At 44.8% G+C, this 21,965-nt stretch overlaps 1 protein-coding gene across 3 annotated transcripts; it reads right to left on the minus strand.

Moving 5' to 3' along the window:
• Positions 1 to 144: 144 nt before the first annotated feature.
• On the minus strand, positions 145 to 21,133 carry slc71a2b (solute carrier family 71 member 2b). 3 transcript variants are annotated; one of them, XM_023958096.2, is made up of 12 exons: positions 20,670 to 21,133; positions 18,416 to 18,499; positions 18,255 to 18,317; positions 17,878 to 18,005; positions 16,756 to 16,870; positions 6,932 to 7,150; positions 4,593 to 4,706; positions 4,210 to 4,281; positions 4,022 to 4,134; positions 3,855 to 3,952; positions 3,471 to 3,610; positions 145 to 3,247 (listed from the first exon to the last, which is right to left on the minus strand). In XM_023958096.2, the coding sequence occupies exons 1-12, from the start codon at positions 20,685 to 20,687 to the stop codon at positions 3,026 to 3,028; spliced, it is 1,386 nt and encodes a 461-aa protein (XP_023813864.1). In that variant the 5' UTR covers positions 20,688 to 21,133; the 3' UTR covers positions 145 to 3,025. The 3 variants fall into 3 exon arrangements, with proteins under 3 accessions (XP_023813864.1, XP_023813863.1, XP_023813865.1); XM_023958095.2 differs by having other exon boundaries at positions 145 to 3,250; XM_023958097.2 differs by lacking the exon at positions 6,932 to 7,150 and having other exon boundaries at positions 145 to 3,250.
• Between the last annotated feature and the right edge of the window lie 832 nt (positions 21,134 to 21,965).

Genomic DNA, 21,965 nt, shown 5'->3' on the forward strand with positions numbered 1-21,965 from the left:
GTCCTCTGTTGAAGTTAAATACTTAAAAATAATCTATTAATTTCAATAATTAGAAAGATTCCAAATAAAGCTTCAAAACGTCCAGTTGTTCAGTTTGAGAACCTTTGAGTAAAAAATAGACTTGAAATTAAAGAAAAAGCAACAAACGTTTAAATCTTTATTATTGATCATTAAACTCAGGTTATTAAAAATACATCTTAATGTTGAAATCCTCCATGTGTCAAAAACAGATGAACATGAAGAGGATTCAGAGGCACCAGAAACACAAATTAAAGTGCTGCAACTGTTCTGCATGGAGGAGGAGCAGGAGGAGGGGACTTCCTGTGAATCTCAGCTTCAGAAGCTTCACTCAAATGAAAGTTTGTCAAATATTTTTGTAAAAAACGTCTTTGCAGAAAAATAGATTCTTGCTTGTAAAGCAGCTTTAAATTGTTTGTCAAACATAATCAGTTTAAAGCTTAAAAACCAGCCGGTAAACCAAAAGACCAGAACGGTCCTTAAACCCACACGGGCACAGCAGCACCTAAAGATGGTGGTGCTTCAGTTCAGAATCTGCTAACGCCCCACCCACGCACCAGAAGGCCAGGTTTCCTGACGGTCATTGAAGAGCTTCTCGACAGGTCAATGTTTGCAGACGATGATGCGTTTTTAAAATGAAGTCATTCAGACTTTTTCCATCACCAAAACTCCAAATACTCACAAATACTTTAACCAAAATCAACTCTAATCTAAGGGTATAAATAATTTCCATGACTGCACCCAAACACATCCTGTTGCCAGGCAACTACACCAGTACAGTCATCATATGGTTACAACATATTATTTAGAGGTGACCTCTGACCTTTGAGAAGGGTCACGTAAAAAAAGATTGACCTTCTCAGAAACAATGGCGGCTCCTCTGGACGTGGGTGGCGGCACGTTAGTAAAAAAAAAAGCAGACATGAAGCAGACATGAAGCAGACATGAAGCAGACACGAAGCAGGCATGAAGCAGACATGAAGCAGATATGAAGCAGACACGAAGCAGACACGAAGCAGACACGAAGCAGATATGAAGCAGACACGAAGCAGACACGAAGCAGACACGAAGCAGATACGAAGCAAACACGAAGCAGACACGAAGCAAACACGAAGCAGACACGAAGCAGACATGAAGCAGACACGAAGCAGATATGAAGCAGACACGAAGCAGACACGAAGCAGACACGAAGCAGACACAAAGCAAACACGAAGCAGATATGAAGCAGATATGAAGCAGACACGAAGCAGACACGAAGCAGACATGAAGCAGACAAAGCAGACACGAAGCAGACATGAAGCAGACACGAAGCAGACACGAAGCAGACACGAAGCAGACACGAAGCAGACACGAAGCAGACACGAAGCAGATATGAAGCAGACACGAAGCAGACACGAAGCAGACATGAAGCAGATATGAAGCAGACACAAAGCAGACACGAAGCAGACATGAAGCAGACATGAAGCAGACACGAAGCAGACATGAAGCAGACACGAAGCAGACACAGAGCAGATATGAAGCCGACACGAAGCAGACACGAAGCAGACACGAAGCAGACATGAAGCAGACATGAAGCAGACACGAAGCAGACATGAAGCAGACACGAAGCAGACACGAAGCAGATATGAAGCCGACACGAAGCAGACACGAAGCAGATATGAAGCCGACACGAAGCAGACACGAAGCAGACACGAAGCAGACACGAAGCAGACACGAAGCAGATATGAAGCAGGCATGAAGCAGATATGAAGCAGACATGAGGCAGACATGAAGCAGACATGAGGCAGACACGAAGCAGACACGAAGCAGACACGAAGCAGACACGAAGCAGATACGAAGCAAATATGAAGCAGACATGAAGCAGACACGAAGCAGACATGAAGCAGACACGAAGCAGACACGAAGCAGACACGAAGCAGATATGACGCAGACATGAAGCAGACACGAAGCAGACACGAAGCAGACACGAAGCAGATATGAAGCAGACATGAGGCAGACATGAAGCAGACATGAAGCAGACACGAAGCAGATATGACGCAGACATGAAGCAGACACGAAGCAGACACGAAGCAGATATGAAGCAGACATGAGGCAGACATGAAGCAGACACGAAGCAGACACGAAGCAGACATGAAGCAGACATGAAGCAGACATGAAGCAGACACGAAGCAGACACGAAGCAGACACGAAGCAGATATGAAGCAGACATGAGGCAGACATGAAGCAGATATGAAGCAGACACGAAGCAGACACGAAGCAGACATGAAGCAGACATGAAGCAGACATGAAGCAGACATGAAGCAGACATGAAGCAGACATGAAGCAGACATGAAGCAGACACGAAGCAGACACGAAGCAGATATGAAGCAGACATGAGGCAGACATGAAGCAGATATGAAGCAGACACGAAGCAGACACGAAGCAGACATGAAGCAGACATGAAGCAGACCTGAAGCAGACACAAAGCAGACACGAAGCAGACACGAAGCAGATATGAAGCAGACATGAGGCAGACATGAAGCAGATATGAAGCAGACACGAAGCAGACACGAAGCAGACATGAAGCAGACATGAAGCAGACCTGAAGCAGACACAAAGCAGACACAAAGCAGACAGATAAAGATGACAGAGCAGTAGGAAAAACTAATCCAGGGACCTAAGTGCTGTTGCCATGGTAAGAGCAGCTCTGCCAGTCCTGTTTCACCGTATGGAAGGCAGTTTGATCCACTGATCTCTGCACTCCTGCCGGGTGGAGACACCTTAAAACCCATGAACCAAAGTAAAACAAATTTGGTCCATGAAATGCTGAACGTGCAGATTCACACTGCAAATGTTTTCTTCATAGCACTGAAGCGTGGCTGCACACTGAGAAAGAGTCGTAACGATGTCCTCCTGAGCAGCAGGAGGCTCTTCTGGGGTCCGGGTGGATACTGGACTTGTCGACCGTGTCTGGACTTGCGGGTTTCTGGTCTGACCCAGAAGGGCATGGAGTCATAGCAGGGGGTGGTCACATGATGCTGTCCTGCAGGAGAGGCTCGATGTCCTCCGTGTCACTGGTGGGTGTGGTCAGGAAGATGCCGTTCTGAGCGTGTGGGGGGGAGGTGCCGGTGGACTTCGGTGTTTCCCCACCGTCCTCCAGATGTCGCTGTGTAGGGATGAAGACGGCGACAAGCAGGGCGAACAGGACGGCACACGCTCCGAAGAGGAAGGGCGGTCCGGGGATGACCGACTGCTGCGGGACAGACGGGATGTTGACTCGGCTGATGTAAACAAGTACCAAACAGCAACAAACATCATCTGAACTGGGCTTTATTTGTCTGTGTCCACATCCTGGGGGCTGAAGAGACGCTCCCTGGAGTCCCAGGACAACCCCAACCCGTCCTGAGCAGTAGTTGGAAATTTGGGCCAGTCTGTGTGTGTGTATGTGTGAGTGTGTATGTGTGTGTCTGTACCTCCATGGTCGAGGGTCGTCCTTCAGCCGGCGGCAACTCGCTGAGCTCCACGTTGAAGAGGAAGAAGATGAATCCGTAGAGAGCCGGACCCAAACCGTTACAGAGACCTCTGATACCCGTGATCATTCCCTGAGCGACGCCTGCACACACACACACACACCCACACACACACACACACCCACACACACACACACACACACACACACACACACACACACACACGCACACGCATGGAGTAAACACATGACTGTAGTCATCAGCTTGGTTTCTGTCAGGAAACTTCATTTCCCACTGAGGCCGATCAGACTTCCTGAGGACGCCTTCCTGTCACAACCCGAAAATGTTCCTTCTGTGAGCGGTAGCACTCCGGCCCGCCGGCCTCACCTTGTTGGTCAGGTGACGCGCTGTGCGACACCAGAGCAGAGACTGCTGGGAAGGTGATGGAGGACATGGCTGCCACCGTTCCTGCAGCCCACATCATCCTGCAGGAACGGAGAACCCAGTGAAAACAGCGAAAGAGACGATGACGCTCACTTGCCCCGCCCACTCACCACGGCTCCGATCCAAACCCGTACCAGGCCAGCTGGAGGAGCTGAAAGCCCAGACCCAACAGAACCGTGTTTTTGTTCCCGATGGTCCTCATCAAAACGCCGAGGAGTAGGGTCTGATGAAGGAGAACAGTCAGTGGCAGCTCTGGGTCCCAGAACCTCCTGAAGTTCTAAACGCCCTCCACCCGTACCTGTGCAATGATGGAGAGGATTCCCACCATGGCGATGAAGGCGGCTATAGCCTCAAGAGAAAACTCGATCACCTGGAACAGAACCCCCCACCCCAAGAGTAAAACACCAGAACTGACCACGTTCTCTGACAGAACCTGAACTTTTGCAGGTAAATGCTGCGTTCAGATCAAAACGCAGTTAAAACAAAAGACTCACAATAAAAGTTCAGATAAAAACTTAAACACTGAATAGAAGGAGCTTGAACTAAAGCTGTTACAGGACAACAGAGGTTTCTGCACCGCGCAGTCCAAACCCAGTTTGTTCTTCTGACCCGTCTGAAGCCGAGGTCTGAGCTCCGCCATCCATAGCTCTGGATCTCCAGCAGGTCACCTGTGTGTCTCACCTGTTTCAGGTAGAGGAAGAAGCTGGAGTACTGTCCAGCTTCAGGTAGGTAGGACAGGAAGACGGTGACGCAGATCAGCAGGACGGTTGTGTCTTTTCCAACTCGCCGCAGGGACTGAAGAAAAACCAGAGTGAAGAATGAGTTCCTTTGGGTTCACAGGTGAAGGTTTGATCAGACCTTTCAGACCCTGATGAGGGGCTGTCATCAGAAGTCTGGTCCAGACACCCCACCTCCAGAGCTCTGCTTATTTCAGAGTCTGAGGTTGTGAGGACCTCCTGGATCCAGAGACAGGCTGGGATCTGATCCTGCATCATGTCTGTTACTAGGGACTGTCACCATCTGCTGGGAACTCCATCCATCGCTCCACCTAGGCCTGTTGGTCCTGCAGCCGCTTTCTCTGAACTGTCTCCTGGTTGATCAGGTTCTTCTCTAATGATTTGATTTGATTTGAAATGGTTTATTTCAAATCAAATCAAATAGGAATAATGCACAAAAACAATACAATCATCAGTCATACATTCGTACAATAACTAATCAAACTTTGGATAATTAGACATATTAATAAATATTGCTTGAAAGGGAACGGAAGGAAGCGAACTTATATAATCCCACCCTGTTCTACTGTAACCATTTTATTACATGATTTATCAATATCTGGTTCCAAACTTTTGCAATATCAATAAAGCACATGACAAAGATGGATTACTTAAATTACTTTGTAAAAAATAACTTTTAGAAATCAACATGGCAATGAAGTATCCAAATATATGCAGATTATGTTACTTATGAAAGTCATTGATATGAAAATAATACTATATCAGTAAAATACACATAACACTGTTTCAGGAATTTTCATAGCAAAATTTGATAAAGTATCAAAAGTTAAAAATATGTGCAAAATTATGCTACATTAGGAAAAATAATGAATTAATTTATCAATTTTTTTGGAGCAAGTGAAGTAATATTAAAAGTCAATCAATTAAACCATTTTAAATAATTGATTAATCATTTGTTTTATTAATTTTTTTGTATTTTTATTTATTTTTTCATTTATTTATTTATTTATTTTTTATGATAAAGTAATGCTTTGAAGTAAAATAAAAGGGTCCATATTCTGTCGATTGTCCAATGTTGGCATTTCTTCTTCTGCTGATTAACAGCCGTTCTTCTGGTTTAAACAGTTTATAGTTCTCTTCGATGTTATGTCTGCAGACATTAAATAGAGGTCCATATCCTTCTTCAGCTGATAACAGCGGCGCCTAAGAGTTGAGGTCAGGTTGTCTGCAGGTCAGAGCTTTGGTGTTAATCAGGTCACTTCAGACTTTTGGAGAAAGCGATGAATCCAGGCGTCATTTTTCTTGAAATTATTTGGCTCTGTGATTTATTACTGCATGTTGGTTCAGACGTCCGTGACCAAACACTTCTCAAAGTCCTTCATAGTGTTCACAACCAGAACCTTGGACTGGTCCGGTGGACCGAGTGGTTTGACGTAAATCCTGCAGCCTTTATCCCAAGTGTTCTCAATCTGCTTACGCTTCCTGAGAAGCCTGGCATGTTTGGCGATTTCAGCATTCCTTCTGGCCAGATGGTCGTTCAGATAAGCAGCCGACCCCTTAAGATTTTTCTTTTGATTCATCAGAGCTAGCTTGTGTTTGTGATTCACAAACCTGATGAGGATGCTGGTTTATCCGTCTCCTTTCTCCTGGGGAGCAGGTGGCAAGTCTCAATGGAGTTTAGATCCAGGGAAATCCCTTTAGACGTGAGAAATGATTCCACTTGATGTTTCAGAGACTCTCCACTGCTCTCCGTTTGAGAGGGACTGCAAGCAATACTAGCGCTATTAGCTTTAGCAATGCTAACTCCAGCTGCATTTAGCTTTGCCCGAGGTTTGATCGGTAATCCAGTGAGAATGACATTATTCATCCTTACTTGTTGTTCCATATCGTCCAGTCTTTTCTCCAGAATGTCGACCCGGTTTTTTCATTGCTCGTTTTGAGCTCGGAATCTTCGGAAGTCTTCCATTAGATCCAAGATCGGAGTTAGCTTAGCATTCACTTGATCCAAAGAGGGATACAAAGCAGCTTGGAGATCATCAAGAAACTTTTTAAGGTCTTCGTAGCCAGTGTTTTTCTTGGGGGCCATGGTCAGCTTTCTTTTTTGGAGAAAATCAACTTTTTAAGTCATTTGAAGATTGCTGTATAGTCGCAGCGAGCCACACACGCGTCCGCGCTGCAACCCGGAACCGGAAAACGTCCGATTCAGCAGTTTCTTTCTTGTACCTTTAGATGTGTTTATGGATAAAAACATGAAGCTGCGTTTAGAAATCTGGTCCAACTCACTGCGAAGGGGTCGGCCTGCTTCCAGGAGATGGGGAGCCCCCACGACGACAGCCGGCTCTTGTTTGGGAGCGACTCCGGGACGATGAAGAACACAAAAGCAATGTCCACAACGGCAATCACTGTGGCAACAAGGACCACCAGACTGTCCCCGTACTTGGCCGACAGGAAGGTCCCGATGGCCGGGCTGGTCACCAGGCTGGCTGCGAAGGTGGCCGACACCTGAGGCGGAACGCAGACGATTAAGGAGGAGACTGAAGCTCCTTCATCACTGATAGAAACATTGAAATGAACTGTTGCTTCAACATTTTTAAAAGTTATTTCAAAAGATGAAAAGAACATCAAAGAATTTAAACTTATAGGTTTGATCTGTAATCTAAAATGATGTTTAATTCACTTTAAGACTAATTAACTGAAGAAGACTTCCTCAGTTCTTTCTGAACGTCAGCTGCTGCTTTGTCGGGTTTAGGCAAGGCAAGGCAAGTTTATTTGTATAGCACAATTCGTACACAAAGTAATTCAAGGTGCTTCACAAAACAGAAAAATGCATTAAAATCACAATACATCATAGAAATAATCAACATAAAATTTACTTTAAAAGAAAAGGAAAAAAAAGATTTAAAAAGAAAGGAAGGAAAGAAAAGTGCAGATAGGACCTTTCAGTCATATACACGGCTAAACAGAAATGTTTTAAGTCTAGATTTGAACATGAACACAGAAGAGGCCTGTCTTACGACTTCAGGGAGGCTGTTCCAGATTTTAGCTGCAGAATATTGAAACGCTGATTCCCCTTGTTTAGTTCTGACTCTGGGAATCAACAGGAGGCCGGCCCCTGAGGTCCTCAGAGTACGAGATGGTTCATATGGCACTAACATGTCAGAGATGTACTTTGGTGCGTGGCCATGGAGAGACTTGTACACAAGCAGAGCTGCTTTGAAGTCTATTCTTTGAGGTACAGGGAGCCAGTGCAAAGACCTGAGCACAGGACTAATGTGATCATACTTCCTGGTTCTGGTCAGGACTCGAGCAGCAGCATTCTGGATGTACTGAAGCTGTTTTACAGCTCGTTTGGACAGGCCGGTGAGCAGGCCGTTACAGCAGTCTAACCTACTGGAGACAAATGCATGAATAAGTATCTCCAGGTCTCGCTTTGAGATTATGTTTTTGATTTTGGCAATGTTTTTCAGATGGTAAAATGCCGCTGATGTTACTGACTTGATATGGCTGTTAAAGTTCAGGTCAGAGTCCATGATTACCCCTAGATTTCTGACTTGATTTGAGGGTTTAAGAGACAGAGAATGAAGGTAGCTGCTGACAATTTCTCTTTGTTTCTGTGGGCCAAAAACAATAACTTCGGTCTTGTCTGAGTTTAGCTGGAGAAAGTTGTTCTGCATCCACGCGCTGATCTGTTGGAGGCAGTGGTTGAGAGAATCCACCGGCCCATATTCACCTGTTGTCAGTGACACATAGATCTGAGTATCATCTGCATAGTTGTGATAAGATATGTTATTACTGCGTATTAACTGCCCTAGTGGCAGCATGTAGAGGTTGAACAGAAGGGGTCCCAGGATCAATCCCTGGGGCACACCACAATTCAAGCCCATGTAGTCTGAGACACAACTCCCAATTTCAACAAAATATTTCCTGTCTTCTAGATAAGACTTGAGCCAACTTAGGGCAGATCCAGAGATGCCAACCCAGTCTTGGAGTCTGTGCAAAAGGATCCCAAGATGAACAGTATCAAAGGCAGCACTCAGGTCTAGCAGGATTAAGACAGAGACTTTGCCATCATCAGTGTTCAGGCGGATGTCATTGGTTACCTTGATAAGAGCAGTTTCTGTGCTATGATGGGGTCTAAAACCTGACTGGAAAACATCAAACGAATTGTTTAATAAGAGAAAGTCAGTGAGCTGTTGGTAGACAACTTTTTCAAGGACTTTTCCTAAAAATGGCAGATTAGAGATAGGTCTGTAATTATTCAGTACAGTGGGATCAAGACCGCTCTTTTTCAGGAGGGGTTTAATGACTGCAGTTTTTAAGGCCTCTGGAAATATTCCAGATTGAAGAGACATGTTAACTATTTGAGTAATTGATGGCAACACACTGTTCAAGACAGACTTTAGAAATCTAGTGGGTAACACATCAAGGCAGCATGTAGACAAGCTCAGACGGGTGATGGTCTCTTGGACAGTTTGTTCAGTGACAGGTATAAAGTGAGTCAGCTTAGAGTGAGTAGGTGGCCGTTCGATAGTTATATGTGTTGTGGAGTTGATGGCTTTTTTAATGCCCTGAACCTTGTCATTGAAAAATACAGCAAACTCATTACATTTAGGTGTACAAACCAATTCTATTGGTAGCTGGGTTGGAGGGTTAGTTAATCTGTTAACTGTTGTGAACAGGATACGAGAGTTGCTGCTGCAACTTCCAATTATTTCAGAGAAGTACCTTTCCCTTGTTCTGCATAAGATCTGGTTGTAAGCGTACAACTCCGCCTTATATATTCCATAATGAACCTGGAGTTTTGACTTGCGCCACTTTCGCTCGGCTCTGCGGCACTGTTGTTTCTGTGCCCTGACTAGATCATCATTCCTCCAGGGAGCTTTCTGTCTATGTTTTCTCAATTGAACTTTCATAGGGGCAATGGCATCCAGAGCAGGATGCCATTGCCAGGGCATAGCAGCAGAACCGTTCCTTAGCACCGTTTTCTAGCATCGTTCCTTAGCATCATTTCCTTAAAATCGTTCCTAAGAATCGTTTCATTGCATCGTTCCTAAGTTTCGTTTCTTACCATTGTTCCCAAGGATCCTTTCCTTATCATCGTTTCCTTAGCTTTGTTCCTTAGCATCGCTTCCTAGCATTGTTCCTTTGCATTAATCTTTAGCATCGTTCCTAAGCCTCATTCCTTAGCATCGTTCCCTAGCATCGTTTCCTAGCATTGTTTCCTATTATCGTTCCTTTGTATCATTCAGAAGAATCGTTTCATAGCTTCGTTCCTTAGATTAGTTCCTAAGAATCGTTTCCTAGCATTGTTCCTTAGCATTGTGCCTTAGCATCTTTACCTTAGCATCGTTCCTTCGCATTATTCCTTAGCATCGTTCCCTAGCATTGTTTCCTAGCATCGTTCCTTAGCATCGTTCCTAAGAATCGTTTCCTAACATCGTTCCTTAGAATCGTTTCTAAGAATCGTTTCCTAGCATCATTCCTTAGCATTGTTCCTTATCGTTTCCTTAGCATCATTCCTTCACATTATTCCTTAGCATCGTTCCTAAGCATCATTCCTTTGAATTGTTCCCTAGCATCGTTTCCTAGCATTGTTTCCTAGCATCGTTCATTAGAATCGTTCCTAAGAATCCTTTCCTAGCATTGTTTCCTAGCATTGTTCCTAAGTTTCGTTCTTTAGCATTGTTCCTAAGCATTCTTTCCATATCAGCATTCCTCATCATCGTTCCTTATCACCGTTTCCTTAGCATTGTTCCTTAGCATCGTTTCCTAGCATCGTTTCCTTAGCACCGCTTCCTAGCATCGTTCCATAGCACCTTTTCCTTAGCATAGTACCTTATCATTGTTCCTAAGAATCGTTTCATAGCATCATTCCTTAGCATCGTTCATAAGTTATGTTCCTTAGCATTGTTCCCATGGATCCTTTCCTTATCATCGTTTCCTAGCATCGTTTCCTAGCATCGTTCCTTAGCATTGTTCCTTAGCATCGTTCCTAAGAATTGTTTCCTAGCATCGTTCCTTGGCATCGTTCCTAAGAAACGTTTCCTAACATCGTTCCTTAGCACTGTTTCCTAGCATCGTACCTTAGGATCGATCATAAGAATTATTTCCTAGCATCCTTCCTAAGTTTCGTTCTTTAGCATCGTTCCCTAGCATCGTTTCCTAGCATTGTTTCCTATTATCGTTCCTTTGTATCATTCAGAAGAATCGTTTCATAGCTTCGTTCCTTAGATTAGTTCCTAAGAATCGTTTCCTAGCATTGTTCCTTAGCATTGTGCCTTAGCATCTTTACCTTAGCATCGTTCCTTCGCATTATTCCTTAGCATCGTTCCCTAGCATTGTTTCCTAGCATCGTTCCTTAGCATCGTTCCTAAGAATCGTTTCTTAGAATCGTTTCTAAGAATCGTTTCCTAGCATCATTCCTTAGCATTGTTCCTTATCGTTTCCTTAGCATCATTCCTTCACATTATTCCTTAGCATCGTTCCTAAGCATCATTCCTTTGAATTGTTCCCTAGCATCGTTTCCTAGCATTGTTTCCTAGCATCGTTCATTAGAATCGTTCCTAAGAATCCTTTCCTAGCATTGTTCCTAAGTTTCGTTCTTTAGCATTGTTCCTAAGCATTCTTTCCATATCAGCATTCCTCATCATCGTTCCTTATCACCGTTTCCTTAGCATTGTTCCTTAGCATCGTTTCCTTAGCACCGCTTCCTAGCATCGTTCCATAGCACCTTTTCCTTAGCATAGTACCTTATCATTGTTCCTAAGAATCGTTTCATAGCATCATTCCTTAGCATCGTTCATAAGTTATGTTCCTTAGCATTGTTCCCATGGATCCTTTCCTTATCATCGTTTCCTAGCATCGTTTCCTAGCATCGTTCCTTAGCATTGTTCCTTAGCATCGTTCCTAAGAATTGTTTCCTAGCATCGTTCCTTGGCATCGTTCCTAAGAAACGTTTCCTAACATCGTTCCTTAGCACTGTTTCCTAGCATCGTACCTTAGGATCGATCATAAGAATTATTTCCTAGCATCCTTCCTAAGTTTCGTTCTTTAGCATTGTTCCTGAGCATCGTTTCCTAGCATTGTTCTTAAGCATCCTTTCTTCATTATTGTTCCTTCTCATCATTTCCTTAGCATCGTTCCTTAGCACCGTTTTCTTATCGTTTCCGTAGCATCATTCCTTGGCATCGTTCCCTAGCATCTTTTCCTAGCATCATTCAATTCAATTCAATTTTATTTGTATAGCCCAAAATCACAACAACAGTCGTCTCGATGGGCTTCGAAGTAAACATGAACTCAAAAGGATCATGGATACAAAGAGTTCAATAGGAAAATACTAAAATGAACTAACAAACTGACTAAGCTATACTGGCATCCCTGGCCTTAGACCCCCCTTCGCGGTAAGGAAAAACTAAAAAAACGGATTCCGGAAAAAACGAAGAAACCTCAGGGGTGCCCACATGAAGGAGGGATCCTCCCCCAGGACGGACAGGCAATTTACCAGAACTCTTGCTAAAGCATCCTTAGCATCATTCCTAAGCATCCTTTCCTCATCATCATTCCTTATCATCGTTTCCCTAGCATCGTTCCTCAGCATCTTTCCTTAGCGTCATTCCTAAGCTTATCCTTCTCCTTCTCTAAACCTTCTCTTAATAAGAATGGTGGTCTCAGGTTTATTCTTCCATCCATCTACGGCAGTGTTTTGAAACCTAAACAAACCAAACCAGTTCCACCTTAGTTGTTAACCGCTGAAAGAGAGGACCAATTTGGAGAGTGTGTCACTGGCTCCCAACCCCCAGCTGAGGACAAATGACTATTAATGACCTGAAACCATGTAGGCTAAGTGGACAATACCTCCAGTTTCAGGTCTGACTCCTCCCCCATGAACGCATATATATACCAGCTCTTAGACCAGCTAATTCAGAATTGACAAAGCCTCTTGGATAAGAGGTGAAACGTCTTCTAACTTTAAAAACCAAATCCAGATGACATCCCCTAAACCTACTACAATGGAACCAACCTGGATGAATGAGAGTCTTCATAGACATGTTCTCTAGTATTGTTTCCTAGCATCGTTTCTTAGCATTGTTTCCTAGCATCGTTTCCTTAGGATCGTACCTTAAGATCGATCCTAAGAATTATTTCCTAGCATCATTCTTAAGCATCGATAGGGAGCCGGTTTAGCTCGTGCTGGTTTGCGGCGCCTTTAATCCGTGAAACCAGGGTTCGCCTCCGGGCTGCTCCCTGTTCCCTTCTCTACTTCTGTGCCGGTCCCAAGCCTGGTTGCTTTGAGAGGGTTGCGTCAGGAAGGGCATCCGGCGTAAAACATTGCCAGGTTTACCATGCGACTCGTTCGCTGTGGCAACCCCTGATGGGAAAAGCCGAAAGAGAAAGAAGAAGATTCATAAGCATCGATCTTTAGCATCGTTCCTTAGCACTGTTTCCTTATCATTACTTAGCATCGTTCCTTATTGTTACTTATCATCGTTCCTTATCATCATTACTCATCATCCTTCTCTAGCATCGTTCCTCAACATCGTTCCTTAGCATTGTTTCCTTATCGTTCCCTTTTTTCGTTCCTTAGCATTGTTTCTTTATTATCGTTCCTCATCATCGTTCCTTATTATTGTCAATTCTCTTCATTCCTTAGCATCGTTCTTTAGCAATGTTCCTTAGCATTGTTTCCATAGCATCATACATTAGCATTGTTACTTAGCATCGTTTCCTTAGGATCCTACCTTAGGATCGATTCTAAGAATTATTTCCTAGCATCGTTAAGTTTTGTTCCTTCGCATCGATCCTAAGCAACAATTTTTAGAATCGTTCCTTAGCCCTGGTTCCTTATAGTTACTTATCATCGTTCCTTAGCATTGTTCCCTAGCATCATTCCTTATCATCGTTACTCATCTTTGTTCCCTAGCATCGTTCTCTAGGATCGTTCCTCAGCATCGTTCCTTAGCATTGTTTCCTTATCATTCCCTTTTTTCGTTCCTTAGCATTGTTTCTTTATTATCGTTCCTCATCATCGTTCCTTATTATTGTCAATTCTCTTCATTCCTTACCATCGTTCCTTGGAATTGTTCCTTAGCATCGTCCTTTAGCAATATTACTTAGCATTGTTTCCCTAGCATCATTCATTAGCATCGTTACTTAGCACCGTTTCCTTAGGATCCTACCTTAGGATCGATCCTAAGAATTATTTCCTAGCATCGTTCTTAAGTTTTGTTCCTTAGCATTGATCCGAAGCATCCTTTCAATATCATTGTTCCTTATCACCGTTTCCTTAAGATAGTTCCTTAACGTTCTTAAGCATCGTTTCCCTAGCATCGTTTCTTAGCATTGTTCTTTAGCATCCTTTCCTTATTATTGTTCCTTATCGTTTCCTTAGCATTGTTCCTCATCGTTGTTCCCCAGTACCGTTTCCTAGCATCATTCCTAAGCAACAATCTTTAGAATCGTTCCTTAGCACTGGTTCCTTATAGTTACTTATCATCGTTCCTTGGCATCGTTCCTTATCGTTACTTATCATTGTTCCCTAGCATCATTCCTTATCATCCTTACTCATCTTCGTTCCTTAGCATCGTTCCTTAGCACTGTTTCCTTATTGTTCCTTATCGTTCCCTTTCATGGTTCCTTTTCATGGTTCCTTGGCATTGTTTGTTTATTTTCGTTCCTTATCATCGTTTTATTATCGTTAATTGTCTTTATTCCTTAGCATCGTTCTTTAGCATTGTTCTTTAGCATCGTTCCCTAGCATCTTTCCATGGCATCGTTCCTTAGCATTGTTTCCTTATCGTTCCTTATCATCATTCCCTTTCATCGTTCCTTAGCATTGTTCCTTAGCATCGTTCTTTAACAATGTTCCTTAGCATTGTTTCCTTATCATCGTTTCCCTAGCATCATTCCTTATGAGGCTATATGAGGAAGGGGGTGAGGGTGAGGTGGGCTGTTTGACCACCGGGGGGACAGTTTACCAGCTGTCCCCCCGGTGGTCAAACAGCCCCCCTCCCCAGCATAGGGGCCAGGTCACCCCAGCCCAGGGACCCCATGTCGGAGGCGCCGACACCCCGGGCCCAGCACCACCCACCCCAGACAGAGAGAGAGGAGCCAGAAAGCGCCACCCCCCCCGGAGCAAGTCCAGGCCCCCACCCCCAAGCGCCAGCCCTAGAAGAGCTCTGGTCACGCCTGGACGGGACCGAGGCAGCCAACCGGCCGGGACAACCGCCGAATGCCTCAGCGGAGACTCTGACCCGTCAACCCCCCAAGGTCCCGTACCAATAGTGCCCCCCCCCGAACGCCCCCCACAGGACAGGGCGGACAAGCATGGCTCCTTATCATCGCTCCATTTCACCGTTCCTTAGCATTGTTTTTTTTTTTATCATCGTTGCTCACCGTCGCTGCACCCTTATTATTGTTACTTATCGTTTCCTAGCATCGTTTCCTTAGCATCGGTCTTTAGCAACGTTCCTGAGCATCGTCCCTTAGCCTTATTCTTTAGCAACGTTCCATAGAATCATTCCTAAGCATCCTTTCCTTATCATCATTCCTTATCATCCTTTCCTTAACATCGTTTCCCTAGCATCGTTCCTCAGCATCTTTCCCTAGCATCGTTCCTTGGCATCGTTCCTTAGCTTTCTTTAGCATCATCCCCTGGCATCATTCTCTTGCATTGTTTCCTTAGGATCGTATCCTTAGCATCGTACCTTATCATCGTTCCTAAGCATCCTTTCCTTATCATCGTTCCTTAGCATTTTTTTCTTTAGCATCTTTTCCCATCATCGTTCCCTTAGTATTGGTCCTTAATGCCTTAGTTTCCTTCGCATACTTTCCTAGCATCGTTCCTTAGCATCGTAGCTTAGCATCGTTCCTAAGAATCGTTTCCTAGCATCGTTCCTTAGCGTCTTTCCTAAGTTTCGTTCCTAGGCATTGTTCCTAAGCATCCTTTCCTTATCATCGTTCCTTAGCATTGTTCCTTAGCATTGTGTCCTTAGCATTTCTTCCTTAGCATCGTTTGCTAGCATTGTTTCCTAGCATCGTTCCTAAGAATCGTTTCCTAGCATTGTTCCTTAGAATTATTTCGTAGCATTTTTTCCTAGCATCGTTCCTTAGCATTTTTCCTTAGCATCGTCCCCTAGCATCGTTTCTTAGCATTGTTCCCTAGTATCGTTTCCTAGCATCGATCTTTAGCATTGTTCCTTAGCACTGTTTCCTTAGCAATTTTTTCCTTAGCATCTTTTCCTAGCATCGTTCCTTAGCATCACTCCTTAGCATCACTCCTTAGCATCGTTCCTTAGCATCGTTCCTAAGCATCGTTCCTAAGAATCGTTTCCTAGCATTGTTTCCTAGCATCGTTCCTTAGCATTTTTCCTTATTATCATTTCCTTAGCATCATTCCTTAGCATCGTTGCTAAGAATCGCTTCGTAGCATTGTTTCCTAGCATCGTTCCTTAGCATCGTTCCTTAGCATTTTTCTTTAGACTCGTCCCCTAGCATCGTTTCTTAGCACTATTCCCTAGTATCGTTTCCTAGCATCGATCTTTAGCATCGTTCCTTAGCACTGTTTCCTTATCATTACTTATCATCGTTCCTTAGCATCATTCTTCCTTCTTCCTTTGCATCGTTTCCAAGCAATGTTCCTTAGCAATGTTCCTTAGCATCGTTTCCAAGCATCATACCTTAGCATTGTTCCTAAGCATCCTTTCCTTATCATCGTTCCTTATCGTCGTTGACTTAGCATCGTTGACTTAGCATCTTTACTATGCATAGTTTCCTTAGCATCCTTTCCTTATCATCGTTCCTTTTCATCGTTTCTAATCATCGTTTCCTTAAAATCGTTACTCACCATTGTTTCCTAGCATCGTTTCCTAGCATTGTTCCTTAGCATTGTTCCTTATCATCCTTTCCTTATCATTTCGCTAGCATCGTTCCTTAGCAGGATTAGAAAAATGGATGCCTTAATAAACCATCGATGTTCAGCTTCTCTTTATTTTCTCTAAGACGTTATCATGTGACATTCTGACCCTCATCACACATGTACTGAGCTTGACTGGGGGGGGATCACAAAAACAGCACATGTGAAGATACGGGGTGGGCGTAGCTGCAGTTACCAGGCCGTAGGCGGTGCTTCTCTCGTCTTCCTCTGTGATGTCAGCGACGTAGGCGAAGATCACAGAAAAGGTCACGGAGAAAACGCCGGAGACTGAGATCAGAGCAAAGTACAACCTGCACACACAGGTGAGAACGGGTCAGACGTCACAGAACGCTGGGAAGCTTCTGATGGGAGGAAGACATCTCAAAGTTTGGTTAACACAATCAAAAACCGATACACACGTACACACCCATATACTCACAGAAACACACACACACAAATAAACACACACACACACCCTGATACACACAAATACACACACATGCACAGCAGATGTTCTGCTACGTTGTAGCATCCACAGAAGCTGAGCTGAACTTTGAAACTGGAACAGAATCAAACGCCCAGAGTCCAAAGCTGCGTTTTCTGGCCCTGTGGAGCAGCCGGCGCGTGACGGATCATCAGCTGACTGGCGCGGCTCTTCCCGCCTGAAGCAGCTCCACCCCTTTCAGGACCAACACAGAAACATGAAGCACCAGCGGATCCATGTCTAGTTTCTCTGTAATCCAGGGAGTCCGACCAGCACCGTGACGGATGACAGTCACATGAGACACGTGTGACTGAACTCCAATAGGATCCAGACCAGAGCAGAAATGGTGTGTGTGTGTGTGGGGGGGGGCAGATGACTGGAGCTCAGTCCATAATACATGAGGGCGTCACATTCTCCAGCAAACTTCTAAGAAACAATTCCCAGAAGCCCCTGGCCTTCACTTCCTGCTCTTCATTTCATTTTAATGTGTCACTGTAGACACTAAGGGCAGAGGAGGAGGAGGACCTGTGGAAATGTGATGAAGATGCTGCAGCAGAGCTCCCACAAACGGATCTGATCACCATATCTTCCTCTTCAGGAGGAGGAGCAGGTCTGGATCCATCCTTGTAGCTTTTCATGAAGGCTCCAGTTTCATACTTTAACAGCAAATCATCAGCATATTTTTAATTCACTTGCTTCATTCCACCTGAGTACATAGTCTGTATTTTATTGGGTGTTGTTTTGATCTCTGAGTTCAGCAAAGGAAGTTCCTACCGGGAAATGCGGTTTGATGGTTTGACAGAGGAGGAATGAGGAGTGGAGGCCTGAACTCACCAGGGGCTGAGCCTCATGAAGGGGATGGGGGCGCAGGTGAAGAAGACAGTCATGAGGAGGAAGGACTTCCTTCCCCAGATGTCTGACAGAGCACCAATCAGAGGAGCCGACAGAAACGACAGAAAACCCTGCAAAGAAAACCAACAGGTGTTTGGGACCGAATGCTCTCCTGGTAGTCAGCCTCACAGGGGGCGGGGCTTCTGATCTGACCCAAACTGGTCAAAGAGAACCTCAACATCTTCCTCTCTGCATCATGGCTGCTCTCACCAGTGTTCTACCCCAGAGGGGGGCATTTATTGTCCAGCATTCCATGCAGGTCCCTACTACAAACGTTGTTTCTGATGTGACCCCCCCCCCCAGCCATCCAAAGGTCTTACCTTGACCCCCTGCACCAGACCGTTCATCAGGAAGGTGTGCTGAGGAAACGTCTCACGGAGGACCTGCAGCAGCCATGAGGGGAAGGGGTTATGGCATTTTGTAAACAAGAACCTGACCAGCTAACAAAGCAGTCTGTGTGGTCTTGGGGGGGGGGACTCACAGTCAGCATGGGCGTGGTCAGAAGTCCCCAGGCGAAGAACTCCAGGAAGATGACGACCACGGCGTGGGTCACTTGCGCACGGCACTGTGGCGGGAAAAGGGCAAAGGCATGAAGCTTCCTCCTCCGTGCTTAAACAGCCGCTGCAACAGATCCTCAGTTCCACGAGCGGTGACATGGCGAGGGGAGGAGCTTAACTTCATTTCAATTCATTTACAGTAAAACGATTCATCAGCTGTTCGTTCTCCTCCTGCATCCATGTTCCTTCATCGCATCTACAGCCCATCCAATGAGCTGTGGCGTGCGAAGGTTCATCACGTCTGTTCAGTTCTACAGCATTTGTCTTACTGCAGGACTCCTATGTGATGCTGATGCTTGTGTCCATTTTATCTGGTTTCTAAAACCTTAGAGATGACCCCCCCCCAGGTGAAAGCTCAGTGCGGAGGAGCAGTCGGATCCAGACTGAACCGTCGTGAATGCGTACCATGATCCTCATCTAATGACATGGAATCAGGATCCAGACTTTGATCAAAGTTCAACGCAGAACCAGCGGACAGGAAACCAGCAGGATGGGACCATTGACTGTATGCAGAACTGGACGGAGCGAGAGAGACTGACGTTCTGCTCTCTGGACTCAAAGGTCCTCCAGAACGCTGCTGCTGCTCGGGGCCTGGCTAAAACCAGGAGCTCCATCAGTCCCATTCTCAGGTCAGGATTCCTGTCACTCAGCAAACAAACAAAAGAGTTTGGATTCGAGTCTCTGGTTCATATGAACCGTTTCAGGATGTCCTGCTGGTCTCCAGAGTCTGGACTGAACCTGCTGAAGTCTCAGGTTCATGCAAACTTTGTTGACCAATCGGATGGAGCCCTTTTATGTTAGACGCTCGCCTCTGATGTAGACGAGGGTCATTAGGAGTGTAACTTAAGTTGTGGTGTCTCCTATTTAAATCAAACGGTTGCAGTGAAATGGAAATTGTGTTTTGGGGTGTTTTGATTTTTCTTTATGTATCAAAAGTTGTCATCCCAATGTTGATCACTAATATCACACATCGCGAGCTTTCTGATGTCATACAGCCCTAGTCAGGAGCATCTGATGATGGTTTGTGGCGTGTGGCGGCATCACCGCGACCAGATGGGTTTCTGTAGTTTAAGGTCTTAGTTAAATAATAAATAATACTGGATTGGATTTATCTGCGCTTTTCCAGACGCGCAAAGCGCTTCCATTGTGTACGTTACTCATTTACTCTTCATTCATACTTGGTGATGACCATGTTTACTGGTCATCACTGGGATCATTCACGCACATTCATGCTGGTAGCGTAAAGGGTCTTGCCCAAAGGCCATCACTGGGTGATGTTAATTGCACGCCATTGATATGGTAATTGCCCCCATGGCAATTGTTGATTCCTCTCCGGGTATCGAATCATGCATTCCTGCATGGCAGCCTTTCACCGTACCAACCAAGCAACCCAGCCAAATAAGCCTTACTGGAATTTGAACCATATCTGGACCTCCAGTCGAACACCGAAAAGGCGTTCTTAAACCTGGACAGGTGGGGACCAAATAGTCAACCCTAGTGCACCAGAATGGTTTGAACCACAACGAGCTGGTTAAGGGGAGCCGACTCAAGAGAGCAACTTGAGAGCGCTGCAGAAACACCACAGGTGGAAGGTTTCCACCAAATGCTCAGAGGCTGTCCATGTTAGAAAGGTGAGCGTGGAGCCATTCAGCACCGCTGTGTCCGAACGAGTCAGAGGTAAAAACTACAAACCGGAAACAGTTTCCCTTTCAGATTAAATCGGGTTTATTTGTTGGGATTAATCCTTTTTTATTGTGTTTTATTTTAACGTTTGGGGCTGTGTTTATGATTATTATACTTTTTGTACTTCTCAGAAACTTTGCTTGGTTCATGACATTAAAGTTTTACAGAAACCAGCATAACTCTGGCGGTGTTCAGAATTCTGATTTAGAATAATCTCCCCTAAAACTTCGCATTCACTAAACAAAAGACATCATTTATATCTATAAAACTTCAGCTGCGAAACCCGCCAGTGTTGATTTTATGATAAATCCAAACATTTTTCCAATTTTTGAGGCGCAAAACGACGGAGGATCCAGGAGGACGTGAAGCTAACAGATGGCTAGCTAACTACCGAAGCTAGCTGCTTCTTTTCCCCGAGCCCGACAGGTCCGGTGTACACCGGCTTTGCAGCTCTGGGCGAAACGCAAATATGAATGACAACCTTCCAGAACTCACCGAGCCGCGGACCATCATGTCGCCGGTCTCGGAAGCTAGTCTTTCCGTCTCCGTCTCAAATGTTGCGGGGACAAACTGTAAGTCCGGTCCTCGGTTCTGGACATCCTCTAATGATCTCTGTGTTTTTTCCAGGGTTTCCGGCCGTTAAATTAAAGGACAACTTTTGATGATCGATCATAAACCCCGGCTTACTCCACAGCTTACTGTAACAACACGATCAGTCGACTGACAATCACTGATTTTAACTTTAGTTTGTCGCATTGGTTTCATCACCCTGCCATACCAGGAGAGCGGTGCAGATAATTTGATAGTAACGAGCTACGATGTGGAATAAACACCGCCTCTGTAGACTGTTCTCAGCACCAAAAGAAGCAGTCCCTCAAAGATCAGCTACAATTCAGCTCCTCCCTTTAAACGGTACAAGAACTGATCCTGAGTCAGCCGACAGAGTAAGGGGCACGCCCACCTTTATTTAAAGGCAGAGACCGGAGCCGTTCCCAGCGCCGTGTGAAACGGAAACTAAATGCATAACAAAAGCAGACAAACAGCAACAAACACGTAACGCCAATCTCCCCAACGGTTTGCGTGGCACAACAAACAGGTAAACAAAACAGTCAGAATTTGGCAGGAAGACCGGGCAGCGACATTTGTCCGGGAGGACTATTTAGCATGGAAGAGAAAGGCGGGACTCCACCGTGCAAGAATTTCTGCTGCTACACATGCTCCATTACAAGGCAGCGCGCGTTAAGACCCACACTTCCTGTTAGAGCTTTTCAGATTAAAAGTCCGAGCAGAAAGCAAAGTACGAAATATCTGTAGTTGGTCCAGAATTAAATTACTTGGTTCGGTTCTTTACAGTTATGTCAATACTGCACAACACAACAAAAACAATGTACCATTGACCTCCTACTCACTAGAATGTAATATAAAATAAGAACAACGAGGCCCCGACAATAGCATAACAATTATTAAAAAGAAATTTTTACCTTTTTATTTGTTTTACCTTAAAGATTTTCACATGCATGTCCCACTCGATCCATCAAAGTTGTATCCAGTGTTTCTAGGTAAAGGTGATATTAATGGAATATACAGAAAAAGAAAAATCCAAGTTGAAGGAAATGAGAGTCTCTGCAGGAATCTACCGTGTCTCTCCTCAGAGGGACACCAGAGTCTGGGTCAACTTCAACAAGACCAGCCCCCTGCAGATCTGAGAGGTCTGTGGGGCCCATTTTACTGCTGATGGGAATCTGACTGAAAAACAGAGACAGCACCGTGTGGAGTATTGAGTATTCATGT

This window comes from Oryzias latipes, chromosome 9 (genome assembly GCF_053564925.1).
Source record: "Oryzias latipes strain Hd-rR chromosome 9, Olatipes_Hd-rR_3.1".
NCBI classification, from domain to species: domain Eukaryota; kingdom Metazoa; phylum Chordata; class Actinopteri; order Beloniformes; family Adrianichthyidae; genus Oryzias; species Oryzias latipes.